Source organism: Bos grunniens, chromosome 5, assembly GCF_055505025.1.
Source record: "Bos grunniens cultivar Pamir isolate PY7600 chromosome 5, Bosgru_T2T1.0, whole genome shotgun sequence".
Taxonomy (NCBI): domain Eukaryota; kingdom Metazoa; phylum Chordata; class Mammalia; order Artiodactyla; family Bovidae; genus Bos; species Bos grunniens.
In genome coordinates this window covers 52,050,741-52,064,476 of record NC_141169.1, presented here as the reverse complement: position 1 = coordinate 52,064,476, position 13,736 = coordinate 52,050,741, and the positions used below count along the sequence as shown (strand labels likewise).

The 13,736-nt window shown below is 36.1% G+C and overlaps 1 protein-coding gene across 2 annotated transcripts in view; it reads left to right on the top strand.

Moving 5' to 3' along the window:
- USP15 (ubiquitin specific peptidase 15) overlaps window positions 1–13,736 on the top strand; it is a 134,866-nt gene that overhangs the window by 37,393 nt on the left and 83,737 nt on the right. For both annotated transcript variants that reach the window (XM_086400243.1, XM_086400242.1), the window contains exon 3: window positions 3,707–3,837. In XM_086400243.1, coding sequence (XP_086256369.1) covers window positions 3,707–3,837 — 131 coding nt within the window. The remainder of the gene's footprint in view (window positions 1–3,706; window positions 3,838–13,736) is intronic.

Genomic DNA, 13,736 nt, shown 5'->3' with positions numbered 1-13,736 from the left:
TGTAACAATAGATTTGTATTTGTTATTTTTATATCTGTTTGTTATTTTGATTTCCCTAATGATTAATGATGTTAAGTGTCATATCTGTGCTGCTTATATCTGTTTTGGAAAAATATTCAGAAAAAAAAAGAAAAATATTCAGATCCTGTGCTCATGTTTTAATTGGGTTATTTGTCTGTTTACTGTTACGTTTTAAGAGTTGTTTATGTATTCTGGATACTAGTCCCTTATCAAACAAGATTTCCAAAAATTGTCTCCCATTCTGTGTATGTCTTTTACTTTCTTGATGGTGCCTCTAAAGTGCAAATTAATTCTGATGAAGTCCAGTTTATCTATTTTTTTCCTTTGGTTGCTTGTGATTTTGTTGCAGAAACCATCACTTAATCCAGGATCAGAAAAGACATGTTTTCTTCTAAGAGTTCTTTAGTTTTGGCGGTTACATTTCTGTCTCTGATCAATTTAAAATTAATATTTGTATATAGTGTGAGATAAAAAATAGTTGAACATATTAGAGGATCTAGTAGTAGATCCACACATATATGCAGTTCATTTTACATAAAAATGTAAGAGAAATTCAGTGAAGTCTTTTAAATAGATGAATGCTGCTTGAGTGTTAAGTATCTATTTGCCAGAAACAAACAAACTTTGACCTGTACCCAGCTCCATATACAAAATTAACTCAAAACACACCATAGACTTAAATGTAAAAACCAAAATTATGAAACTCTTAGGAAAAAATTAGAAGATTTTTGTGACACTGTGTTAAGCAAAGATTTCTTAAGTATGAATTAAAAAGTACAATTGATAAAGGGAAAAATTGATGATTTGTAATTCATCATTAACAAAAGCTTCTTCAAATAACACTGTTAAGAGAATGAAAAGATAAACCACAATGTGGGAGAAAGTATTTGCAAATTACTTAGCTGATAAAATAGATGCAGAATAAAGAATTCCATAAAGCCCAGTGGAAAAAATAGACAAAAGGCTTAACAGATGCCTCACCAGAGAAGGTGGTATTTTCAGAAAGCACATGTAAAAATACTCAACATCACTAGTCATTAGAAGAATGAAGATTAAAACCACAGTGAGGTCCCGCTGTGCATGATTTGAATCATTTACAATGATTCAAATTACAATGTAAAAGATAAATCCATACCAAGTATTGATGAGGCTGTAGAGCAAGTAGAACTTTCATACACTATTTTGGATAATGAAATAGTCTTGCAGTTTCTTAAAAAGCTAAATATACATTTACCATAGGAACCAATCATTCCACTCCTTGGTATTTACCCAAGAGACATGAAGAGAAAACTTACACATAAGTGTTCATATCAGTGTTACTTGTAGAGAAAATTGGAAACAGTCCAAAATGCCCGTTAGTAGCTGAATGAATAAATTACAGAATGTTCATATAAAGTAATGAAATCCTACTCAGCAATTAAAAGGAATGAACTCCCGATACGTAAAAATATGGATGGATTTCAAGATAATGATGCAGCATAAATGACGCCAAATAAAGCAGTACATACCAATCTTATATAATCTAGAAAATGCAAATTAGTCTACAGTTGGAAAACACAGATAAGCAGTTTTCAGGGCACAAGACAGTGGACCTGGATGGACAGGAAGGAGAGATTACACCAAAAAAAAGGGCGACAGGGAAGCCTTTGTGGCCAGGGGGTGAGGGGAAATGCTGATGGATATGTTTATTGTTTTGGTAATGATGATTTCACACTTGTATTGCTATGTCACAACAATAAATTTTACACTTTAAATCTCAGCAGTTTTGATATCAGTTTTATATCAAAAACACAGAAGTAACAAAAATGAGAGGTTCTGTGTTTAGGGTTGTTCTTCCTCCCTTAAAAATGATTAAAAAATTAATCATTTTATTTTATCCACTATAGGGCTTCTCAGGTGGCTCAGTGGTAAAGAATCTGTCTGCCGGTGTGGGAGACATGGATTTGATCCCTGGGTCGAGAAGATCCCCTGGAGAGGGAAATGGCATCCCACTTCAGTATTCTTGCCCGGGAAATCCCATGGACAGAGAAGCCTGGCGGGCTGCTGTCCATGGAGTTGCAAAAGAGTTGGATACAACTTAGTAACTAAACAACAACTAGATATAAATTACTATTTGATTCTGTTACATAATAAAATCATTTATCCAGACTCTTGAATTATTGTGGAGAATAACATAGACATCTTAATTTTTAAACTTTTTTTCTTTCCCTAAATTTATTTTGAAGCAGCTGATTATAGTGGAAAGAAAACGGATATTAGTGTAAATAGATACATGTTTGAGTCTAGCCTACAATTTTCTGTATGTGAGCTTGGGCAGGTTAATCAATACCTGAATCTATTTACTAAGTAAAATGAAGCTGTCTGCTTCATAATATTGTTTTGAAAATCAACTGAGATAAAAGTATTTTCCATAATGGTACCTTTCATTGTACCTGCAATTTTCTGTGTGAATGTTTTGGGCAATTTACTTGATTTCTTTGAATGTATTTTTTAATCTAAAATAGATATTCATCTTATAGGATTGTTTTCAGAATTGACTGAGATAACATGATCATCTGCTATAACATGACTTAGTACATGATGCATAAGAGAGTTTCATTTTCAGAGGGTTCTGAAAATTTGTTCCAAATAGTCAGTCTCATCAAGAATTTAATAAAGTTACAACTAAGAATTTTTTAAACTGAGCTTTAAAATTAATACTTACTTTGTACCAGCTATTGAAGTTCATATAAAATTCAGAGTTTTCTCATTTGTGTTCTATATGAAGCATAGTTTTTCTCAAAGGTTTGTATTGATCGTACATAGAGTAAATAATATTTTTTTAAAGCATTTCTCTTGCTTCTTGATTTTTATTGTATCTTGTTAAAAGTAGTACTTTATCATTGAAATGCTGCCTGTAACAATTTTGCTTCCCATGTTTGTTAATTCAGGGCTGACTTAGAATGAGAAAATCTTCTTTATATTTTTGAGTTATTTACAAATAACTCAGTAAACTATTTGTTTCTGTTTTTTACACTTTGGAAATTCAAGTGACCAAATAATAATCAGTGAGTCTCAGGTTAGGACTGTGATATAGGTACAGCTCACAGTATTGCTTCTAGATCTCTGGCCTGCCCTGTCCAACTGGAATTTTGAAAATGGATCATAGAAGCATAACTGAACAACTACCTCTACTCTGGATCTGTGGAGGAATCTAGATTGTGGACTCTCTGGAGTAATGAGATACCCTTTTGTGGTTTCCATCATGGTTCTCAGTCCATGTGCTTTGGTATTGTGAAAGATTATTGATTTGCTTCTGAATGTTCTTCATCAGCTAATGCTGAATTGATCACTATTACTGTGTGACAGATCTCTGATACTCAAGATATTTGGGAAACACTCTTCATTGGGATCCTCTGACCAACAGTATAGTATTTCTTTAAGAGTTCAATAATAGAAAAGTTACTTTTTAAAACACTGTTGGTTGACTAATTATACATACTGAAACTTTGTAAAGCAACAGTTTATTTTGAAATGCCTAGATTTAAGTTTGTGAACCTCTTCAGAGGTTCTTTCAAAACTCATTATTTAAATACCTGAATTAGTCTTCATGAATTTACATAATTTGTAGTATGTTCGACCACAGTATTTAGAGCTATGTAGTATTACTTCTTTTTCTGTATTGATTTTATTTTCTGTTTTGTAGATGGTGATGCCCAGTCACTTAAGGAGCACCTTATTGATGAATTGGATTACATACTGTTGCCAACTGAGGGCTGGAACAAACTTGTCAGCTGGTACACATTGATGGAAGGTCAGGAACCAATAGCACGAAAGGTACATATTAAGAAATGAACAGAAATATTTTTCTTAAACAGTTCATATTTTGTTGTTAATTTCCATGACTTATGAAGCCTGAATTGGAGAAAAAGACCATCAAAATGTTACTGTACACTAGTGCACATAGGGTGAGGGTGTATTATATGCTAGCCACTGATATAAGCATATCATATACATTATTAACTAATTTAATCCTCATGAAAAGTCTTTCTAAAGTAAGTATTATCCCCATTTTATAGGTGAGGAAATAAGGACAGAGGTAGCAAGGTTCAGGATCTTTTAGAAAGCCACGTGAGTTTACATACTTAAATTTTTTTAAACTTGAAAATGCAGTTGTTTTTCTTATCCTGATTTTAAGCTTTATAATTACAGTCTAGAAACATTAAAAATGACCCATTTTCTTTATTTTGGGGAGCTAAAAAGTCATTTATGAAAGTGTCAGTATTGCAATAGTAGAATAATACCCAGTACTTAAGGTAGATCTGTCAACCTTACAGAAGTATTTGATAGTGTAGTCAGGTAGAGCAGAATTATTTATCTGGTTTTATTTCCACATAAAAATGATTTAAAAAGTCAATTATATAACACAAGGGTATAAACTTCTAGTAAACCAAACCATAATTGGGTTTATTTGAAACTGATGCTACAAAGTTGGTATATTACCGGTTTGTATTTGTATATCTGTGGTTTAGGTATAGAACTGAATTTTGTTCTCTAAATAGAATGTGAATATGCCTTTGATTTAGTTAAGTTTTGTTCCTTAATTTCACTCAGTCTTATAGCCAATTTAAAGTTGAGAGTCATCTCTCCTAGGAATGCTAGCCATAAATAAATTATATATATATATATGTATATATAAAATATATAATTACTCCAGTAATCTCGCCTGGAAGATTCCATAGACAGAGGAGCCTTGAGGGCTGCAGTCCATGGGGTCACAGAGTTGGACACAACTGAGCACACACATATATGTGTGTGTATATATAATGGCCTACAATTTTTATCTATAGTTCCTATAGAACTGAGTGTTTTGACCATTTGAAGGGTAAAATATTTAGCTGTAAAACTCTCTAGAAGACTTTTATTCCTGGGTAAAGAAAAACCTATGTCTAGAATACATTCAAATGTGTTAACTTGTATTAATTCAACATTAATGACATGTGTTTTTTCCTTAATAAATGTAGAATATCGTATAGTAAACTGATCAGCTGACAACTCCTTTGACATTTCTTCTTGAAAGAGGCCTTATTGGCATTTTTTGAACTCTATGTCTGATAAGCAAATTAAAGAAGATAAAGAATGATGAAGACTTCATATAGGGAGAAGGAAAAAAAGTTTAAGAAGTCTTATTGTTTAGTCGCTGAGTCGTGTCCGACTGAAGCCTGCCAGGCATCTCTCTCCCTAGGGTTTCCCAGATAAGAATACTAGAGTGAGTAGCCATTCACGTCTCCAGGGGATCTTCCTGATCTAGGGATTTAACCTGGATTCTCCCAAACATAGGCAGGTTGTTTACCATCTGAGCCACCAGGGAACCCCAAGAAGTCTATTAGTAGATTATATATTTATTTTTAATGAGGCAGTTGGAATTTGCTTCACTTGTAAAATAATTTTCAAACTTTAGTGTGTATTAAACTATCTAGAGTACCTATTAAAATGTCTTCCTTCAAACTTAAATCAGTTCAGTTCAGTTCAGTCCAGTCACTTAGTCGTGTCCTACTCTTTGCAACCCCATGGACTGCAGCACGCCAGGCCTCCCTGTCCATCGCCAACTCCCAGAGTTTACTCAGACTCGTATCCATTGAGTCAGTGATGCCATCCAGCCATCTTGTCGTCTGTTGTCCCCTTCTCCTCCTGCCTTCAATCTTTCTCAGCATCAGGGTCTTTTCTAATGAGTCAGTTCTTCACGTCAAGTGGCCAAAGTATTGGAGTTTCGGCTTTAGCATCAGTCCTTCCAATGAATATTCAGGACTGATTTCCATTAGGGTGGACTGGTTGGATCTCCTTGCAGTTCAAGGGACTCTCAAGAGTCTTCTCCAAAACCACGGTTCAAAAGCATCAATTCTTCAGCACTCAGCTTTCTCTATAGTCCAACTTTCTCATCTGTACATGACTAATGGAAAAACCATAGATTTGACTAGATGGACCTTTATTGCAAAGTAATGTCTCTGCTTTTTAATATGCTGTCTAGGTTGGTCATAACTTTCCTTCCAAGGAGTAAATGTCTTAATTTCATGTCTGCAGTCACTATCTGCAGTGATTTTGGAGCCCAAAAAAATAAAGTCTGTCACTGTTTTCCCATCTATTTGCCATGAAGTGATGGGACCAGGTGCCACGATCTTAGTTTAAATCAGTAAGTCTGGGAATTTCCATTTTTCCTATGCTTCTAATCCCAGTAGACTCACATAAAGAACAGACCCTGATGTCAGTAGAACTTACTTCAAAGAATAGACTTGACTGGTTTTTTAGAATCTGAAGCCCAGCTTCAAATTTTACTAATTTCTGATTGCATTAAGAAATCTAGAATTGGTAATACCCCTGCTCTCATGTAGAAACAAAGTTAACCATATTCCTAGGCCTCAAATCATCACTAAAATGTCTCACTTAAAATAACAGGCATTCATCTTAAAACCAGAAATAAAACAGGCAAATAGGCAGGAAGTACAGTGGAACCAAAATCCAAGAGAAACAATGGATAATGGAAACAGATTCATGAGGAATCCAGATGACAGAAGTATTAGAAACCTTAAAATATTGTGCTTGTTATGTTAAAAAAAAAAAGTTAAAAAGAATGTAATTCTAAAACTGAACACTAATATGAAAACGTTAAGAATTAAGTGCTTGTTATTTGACCAAACCATATTTGGATTTATTTGAAGCATGTTACAAAGTTGACCCATTAACAGTTCATATTTGTATATCTGTGGTTATTTGGGTGAAATACTAGACTAAAAAGAAACAATGTGTAAATGATAACACCATTAGAAAATAGACTAAAGCTTAAAGAGACTGAAGAGTGGAAAATAAGGAAAAAAGAGGGACACATGGAATGCAATGAATAAGCGTAACATAGATTTAAGTGGTCTCCTCAAAGGAAAGGAAAGACAGTATGGGGTAAAAGTAATACTGGAAATAATAGTTGAGAATTTTCCAAATATGATGCAAGGTATCATGCTACAGGTTAAAGAAATGCTCTGAATCCCAAGCTGAAAAAATTCAGACGAAATCATACACAGAAAAACTGTTAAGAAAACAAAGATATCCCCAGTAATAGGCAGAAAAAAAGATTTATTACCTTCAAAGTAAGGGTAAGACAGATGCTTTCTCAAGAGAAAGCCAAAATAAAATATAATAATAATGCTGTATCTTCAATACACTGAAAGAAAATAATTACTAACCTTGAATTCTATAACCTTGGAAAGCATCCTTAAGAATAATAGTGAAAAAAGTTGTTTTCAGATAAATTGATAGGATGTGTTACCAGCATATTTGCGCCAATGGAAATAAAAATTGTTTTCAGAATGAAAATTTACTCTGTACAGAAGCTTGGAAACACAGGAAAAAATGCTGACTGGCAGAAGCAAATACTATAAATGAGTGTTAAGGTAGGCTCTTTAAAATAGTAATAATTTCTTATGAGGGTCAGGTGTGTATCAAATTATGTACATAACAATATTAGCAGATAGTTGCCCCAAGACAACCCCCATTATCTCCATCTCTTCGTAGCCACAGCATTGAATAGTCCCCATCCACATTGTACCAGGGTCTGTACTGGTTTTGTATTATACTGGTCTTTGTGGCCAGTGACATATAGCAGAATCATAGTACAGTATATCACTTTCAAGATTAGATTTTAGGTCAAAAGGTGTAAAATAAGTCATGGGAATATATTGTACAGCATGGTGACTATAGTTAAAAATATGATATTGCATATTTGAAAATTGCTAAGACTTCTAGAAGATCTTAAAAGTTTTCATTGTAAGAAAAGAAACATAATTATGTAAGGTGATGAATGTTAACTAGACTTAGCTGTGGTGATCATTGCACCATGTGTATAAATATTGAATACATTGAATATTGTGTTGTACACCTGAAACTAATATGTTATTGCTCCTAATTTTAAAAATTAAAGATTAAATTATAAAAGACACCTTGGCTTTACGTCTTGGGTGCACACACCCTATTGCTGTCTCATTTCTCAGTCTGAGAAATTCACCTGCATACTCAGGCAGCCTATGGATGGGCTCACATGTTAAGGAACTGAGATCTCTGGGCAGTAGAGAAGAATGGATATCTGCTAACAATGATTTGAGTGAGCTTGGAAGTGAAACCTCCAGTCTCATTTGAACTTTGAGTAATTGAGGTCCCAGCCCACAGCTTGACAACAACCTTGTGAGAAACCCCAAGCCAGACCAGCCCAGCTAAGCTGCCCTAGATTCTTGACCCTCAGAAACTATGTGAGATACCTTTTGCTTTGCTAAGCTGATAAAAACTTCAGGGAATTTATTATATAGTAGTAAGTAGCTAATATGGACTTCCCAGGTGGCACAGTGGTAGAGAATCCACCTGCCAATGCTGGAAGACACAAGACCCTGGGTTCGATCCCCGGGTCAGAAAGATTCCCTGGAGGAGGAAATGGTAACCCACTCCAGTGTTCTTCTTTGGAAAATTCCATGGACAGAGGAGCCTGGGTGGGCTAAGTCCATGGGGTTGCAAAGAGTCAGACATGACTGAGCAAATAAGCATACACACACAGGTAGCAATACTGATTTTCGTACCTGGAAGTTGTGTGTTATGGTAACAGAGACTTGAGATGTGGTGGCGGCTTTGGGACTGGGAAGTGGGTAAAAGCTGTGAGAATTTTAAGAGTATTAATGAAAGCCTAAAGTGCCCTGAATAGTAGTAGAGTTTTAGACTTTGAGGAGGCTGCCAGTGAGATCTTAAAGTGAGGAAAATCTTCTTGGAACCCAGTGATTTTTGTCATAAGATGGAAGAAACTTTTAACAACATGTCACTGAAAGGTAAAAAATACACTTAATAAACTTAATAATCTGCCAAAACATTGAAAGTACTGCTGAGTTTCTTCTTGTTCTGCTTCTAGTCAGATGAGAGAAAAGAGAAGCTAAAGAAAGGACTGTTAAATAAAAAGGAGCCAAGACTTGCTAGTTTTGAAAATTACCCTCTCCAGATGACAGACAATGTTGAAACAAAGAAATGCTTCCAAGCAAAAATCAAACTCAAGGCATTCTCAAGAAAGCATGGTCTAAAGTTGAAACCTAAGGTTGTGACTGTAAAATTTCTTTGTTAAGATCTCAGAAAAGATGAAGGTGGTGCCTCAGAGTACACTTCAGAAAAAAAGGCCCTTTAAAGAATTTCAGGGTGTTCTTTGCTCTTCCTTTCAATATATGGCTTTTAGGACTATAGGGCTTCTAAGAAGCTTCAGGATGGTGTCCCTGAGCCTTCTCAATATAAACCCAGAGTAGAAGGGACTTACCTAGATAACATTTGTGGTTTTGACTTTTGCCTCCTGGGTGAAACTCCAGTGAAATCCAGTAAAGATCCAGTGTTTTCAAGAATCACTGTCATTTTGGACTGTAGAGACAGCGTAAAATTTTAGAAACCTTTGGCCTCCCAGACTTACACAAGCAGGGATCAGACTAAGAATTTACTCAACTGCAAACATGTGCTGACTTTCATGAAAGAAGGTGACTCAGAAAACAACCAGGTGTTACGAAGAGTAGTTTTTTCAGGTCAAGGCAAGAGTGAGCCCTAATCAAGGAACTTTCAGTGTTTGCTCAGGTGGATTTCAGAATTTCTGTAGACTAATAACTTCTTTGTACCCCTTCATTTCCCCACTTTAACGGAAATATCTGTCTGAGATTATCTTCTGCCTTCCCCACCATTTTATTTTGGGTGTAAGTGGGGCAGTAAATTTATCTTCTCGTTCACAGGCCCATAGATCTATAGGCCCATACTCAAGATGCTTAAGGAACTTATACCCAAGAATCTTCATCTGTACCTTCATCAGATATAGATGACAGGTGTCTGAACTTTGAGTTGATGCTATAATGGGATGGGACCAGTTGGGAGCTTTGCAGGGGTGGAGTGTATTTTGCATGTTGGTGACAGGAACAATAACTTTATTGGTACCAGAGGAGTGTACTGTAGGAGATAACCTTGACGATTGCACCCAGGTTATCACCACCTCTTGTTATTCATACTCATGTAATCTATATCATCCCAGAGTTGGTCTCTGTGACTAGTAAAATACAGCAGAAGTTATAGTATTATATGTTGTCAAAATGAGTTTATAAAAGATACTGACACTTCTAACTTGGGAGGGCTCTCTTGCTTTCTCTTGGATCAGTCACTCTTGAGTGAAGCCATATGTCATGCATTCAGCCTATGGAAAGACTTACATGATGAGGAACTGAAGTCTCTGCCAACAGCTGCAAAGGAACAGAGGCCTGCCAATAACACATGAATAAGCTCGGAAGCAGATTTGAACGTGATTAACCACTGTGACCTAATTGACATGCGCTGCACTTAGTGCAGGATACAAATATTTTTTAACACATGCTGGGCCATCAAGCAAATTCCAATACTGTATGCTAGAAATTATTCAGTGTATTTTCTGTCTCTCAAGGAATTTAGAAGTCAGTAACAAAAAGATAACTAGATGATCCCTCAGCTACCTAGAAATGAAACAGTGTACTTCTAAGTAATTCTTCGGTCATAGAAGATTAACATGTAAAATTAGACATATTTTGAACTGGTTGGTAACTATACAGCATAAAAGTGACTAAAGTCATTCTTTGAATGTAAATACTGCAAAAGAAGGAAGACTGTTGTCTCAAGAAAAGAAGAAAAGGAAATTAAGACTAATCAAGAACTAAATGAAGTAGACATAAAACAGAACAAAAAAAATGCATTAAATGACCAAAGTTGACTAATTGTAAAGAACATTGCAATTTGACTAGTAAAATAAAGATGAGTCCTGGGAAGACTCTGATCAAGAATAAAAGGAAAATAGGCACAAGTCATCTGTATTAGGAATGAAAAGGGGAATACAATAGCAGAGTCCAAAGACCTTTTTTAAAAGATTGATTTTGAACAATTTTATGTAATTTGAAAATTTAGGTGAAGTGGACAGATGTCTAGAAGAATGTCAAATGTCTAGAGAAGAATGTACTAGTGTTGAGTGAGAAATAGAAAATCTCAATTGCCATGTCTGAATAAAGAAGCTAAATCATTAAATAAACATCTTTTCACAAAGAAGACTGTTAACTCCAGAAGGCATCACCAGTGAATATTCTACCAAATATTTAATAACACAGTATTAGCAAGCCAGGCCAGAAATGGGCAAAAAAAAAGAGTTAAAAATGGCCAGGCTGCAGGGATAGAATGGATACATGTATATGTACAGCTGAGTCCCTTCACTATTCACCTGAAACTATCACAACATTGTTAATTGTCTATACTCCAATATAAAATAAAAAGTTTAAAAATAAATAGGCTGGATTTTTTTCAAACACAATTTTTATTTTACTTAGAAAATCACTTGTTATAATTTTAGTATTATCTGAATAAAGTAGAAAAACCATCTCAGTAGATACAGAAAATGCATTTGATAAAACTCAGTATCAATTTATGATTTTTTTTAAAACTAGAAATAGAAAGCTAAAGCTGTTGCAGACAATACTTATTGATAAAGTATTCAAAGCTGTCCCTCTCAGATCAGGGACAAGGATAACTGTATTAGAAGTCTTAGCCAGGTGGTAATGTGAGGAAGAATAAAGATTGAAGATGAAGAAGTAAAATAGTAATGTTTAGAAGACATAATTGTATATGTTGAAAATTCCAAAAGCTCTACCAAATAAGCCATTAATATTAATAATTAAGTTTCACAAGGGGAATGGATATAAAGTAAATGTATTAATAGAAAAACCAATTATATATAATCAACAAAGTTGAATTTTAAAATAATGTTTCGATGAGATGGCTGGATGGCATCACCGACTCGATGGACATGAGTTTGAGTGAACTCCGGGAGTTGGTGATGGACAGGGAGGCCTGGCATGCTGCAATTCATGGGGTCTCAAAGAGTCGGACATGACTGAGCAACTGAACTGAACTGAAGAGATAAAAGTACCAAGAAATAAAACTTAGAAAAACTGCTTTTCTACAATGAAAATTACCAAACACTACTGAGCAAAATTGAAGAAGACCTAATGAGTTAATGGTCAAAGGGTCACCAAGCTTACTCTGTAAAAGACAATAAATCTTTTCAGCTTTATGGGCCAAAATATTCACTTTGGCAGCTACTTATCTCTGCTGTTTTGGGTGCAAACACAGCCATTGGTGATACTGGACATGGAACAACAGACTGATTCCAAATAGGAAAAGGAGTACGTCAAGGCTGTATATTGTCACCCTGCTTATTTAACTGATAAGCAGAGTATGTCATGAGAAACGCTGGGCTGGAAGAAGCACAAGTGGGAATCAAGATTGCCAGGAGAAATATCAATCACCTCAGATATGCAGATGACAACACCCTTATGGCAGAAAGTGAAGAGGAACTCAAAAGCCTCTTGATGAAAGTGAAAGAGGAGAGTGAAAAAGTTGGCTTAAAGCTCAACATTCAGAAAACCAAGATCATGGCATCTGGTCCCATCACTTCATGGGGAAACAGTGGAAACAGTGTCAGACTTTATTTTGGGGGGCTCCAAAATCACTACAGATGGTGATTGCAGCCATGAAATTAAAAGACGCTTACTCCTTGGAAGGACAGTTATGACCAACCTAGATAGCATATTGAAAAGCAGAGACATTACTTTGTCATCAAAGGTCCATCTAGTCAAGGCTATGGTTTTTCCAGTGGTCATGTATGGATGTGAGAGTTGGACTGTGAAGAAGGCTGAGCGCCGAAGAATTGATGCATTTGAACTGTGGTGTTGGAGAAGACTCTTGAGAGTCCCTTGGACTGCAAGGAGATCCAACCAGTCCATTCTAAAGGAGATCAGCCCTGGGATTTCTTTTGAAGGAATGATACTAAAGCTGAAACTCCAGTACTTTGGCCACCTAATGCGAAGAACTGACTCATTGGAAAAGACTCTGATGCTGGGAGGGATTGGAGGCAGGAGGAGAAGGGGACGACAGAGGATGAGATGGCTGGATGGCATCACCGACTCGATGGTTGTGAGTTTGAGTGAATTCCGGGAGTTGGTAATGGACAGGGAGGCCTGGCGTGCTGCGATTCATGGGGTCGCAAAGAGTCGGACACGACTGAGTGACTTAACTGAACTGAACTGAAACAAATGGGAATAACTGTGTTCCAGTAAAGTTATTTACAAAAAAAAAAAAAAAATAGTTTTAGCCTATGGATCAGAGTCAGCCCACCCCTGGTCTGTTGTTGTTTAGTTGCTTTGTTGACTCTTTTGCAACCCCATGGACTGTAGCCCTACAGTCTCCTCTGTCCATGGGATTTCCCAGAAAAGAGTACTGGAGTGGGTTGCTATTTTCTTCTCCAGGGGATCTCCCCGACCCAAGGATTGAACCCTTGTCTCCTTCATTGGCAAATGAGTTCTTTACCACTGAGTCACCAGGGAAGCCCCACCTCTGATCTAGGTGTTGGTTAATTAATGTCTGCTGCTGCTGCTTAGTCACTCAGTCATGTCCGACTGTTTGTGACCTCATGGACTATAGCCCACCAGGCTCCTCTGTCTATGGGATTCTCCAGGCAAGAATACTGGAGTGGGTTGCCATTTCCCTCTCCAGGGGATCTTCCTGACCCAGGGACTGAACATGGGTCTCCCACATTGCAGGCAGATTCTTTGCCATCTGAGCCACCGACATCATGAAAAGAGGGGCAACTAGATATTATCTGCATCTTATTAGAA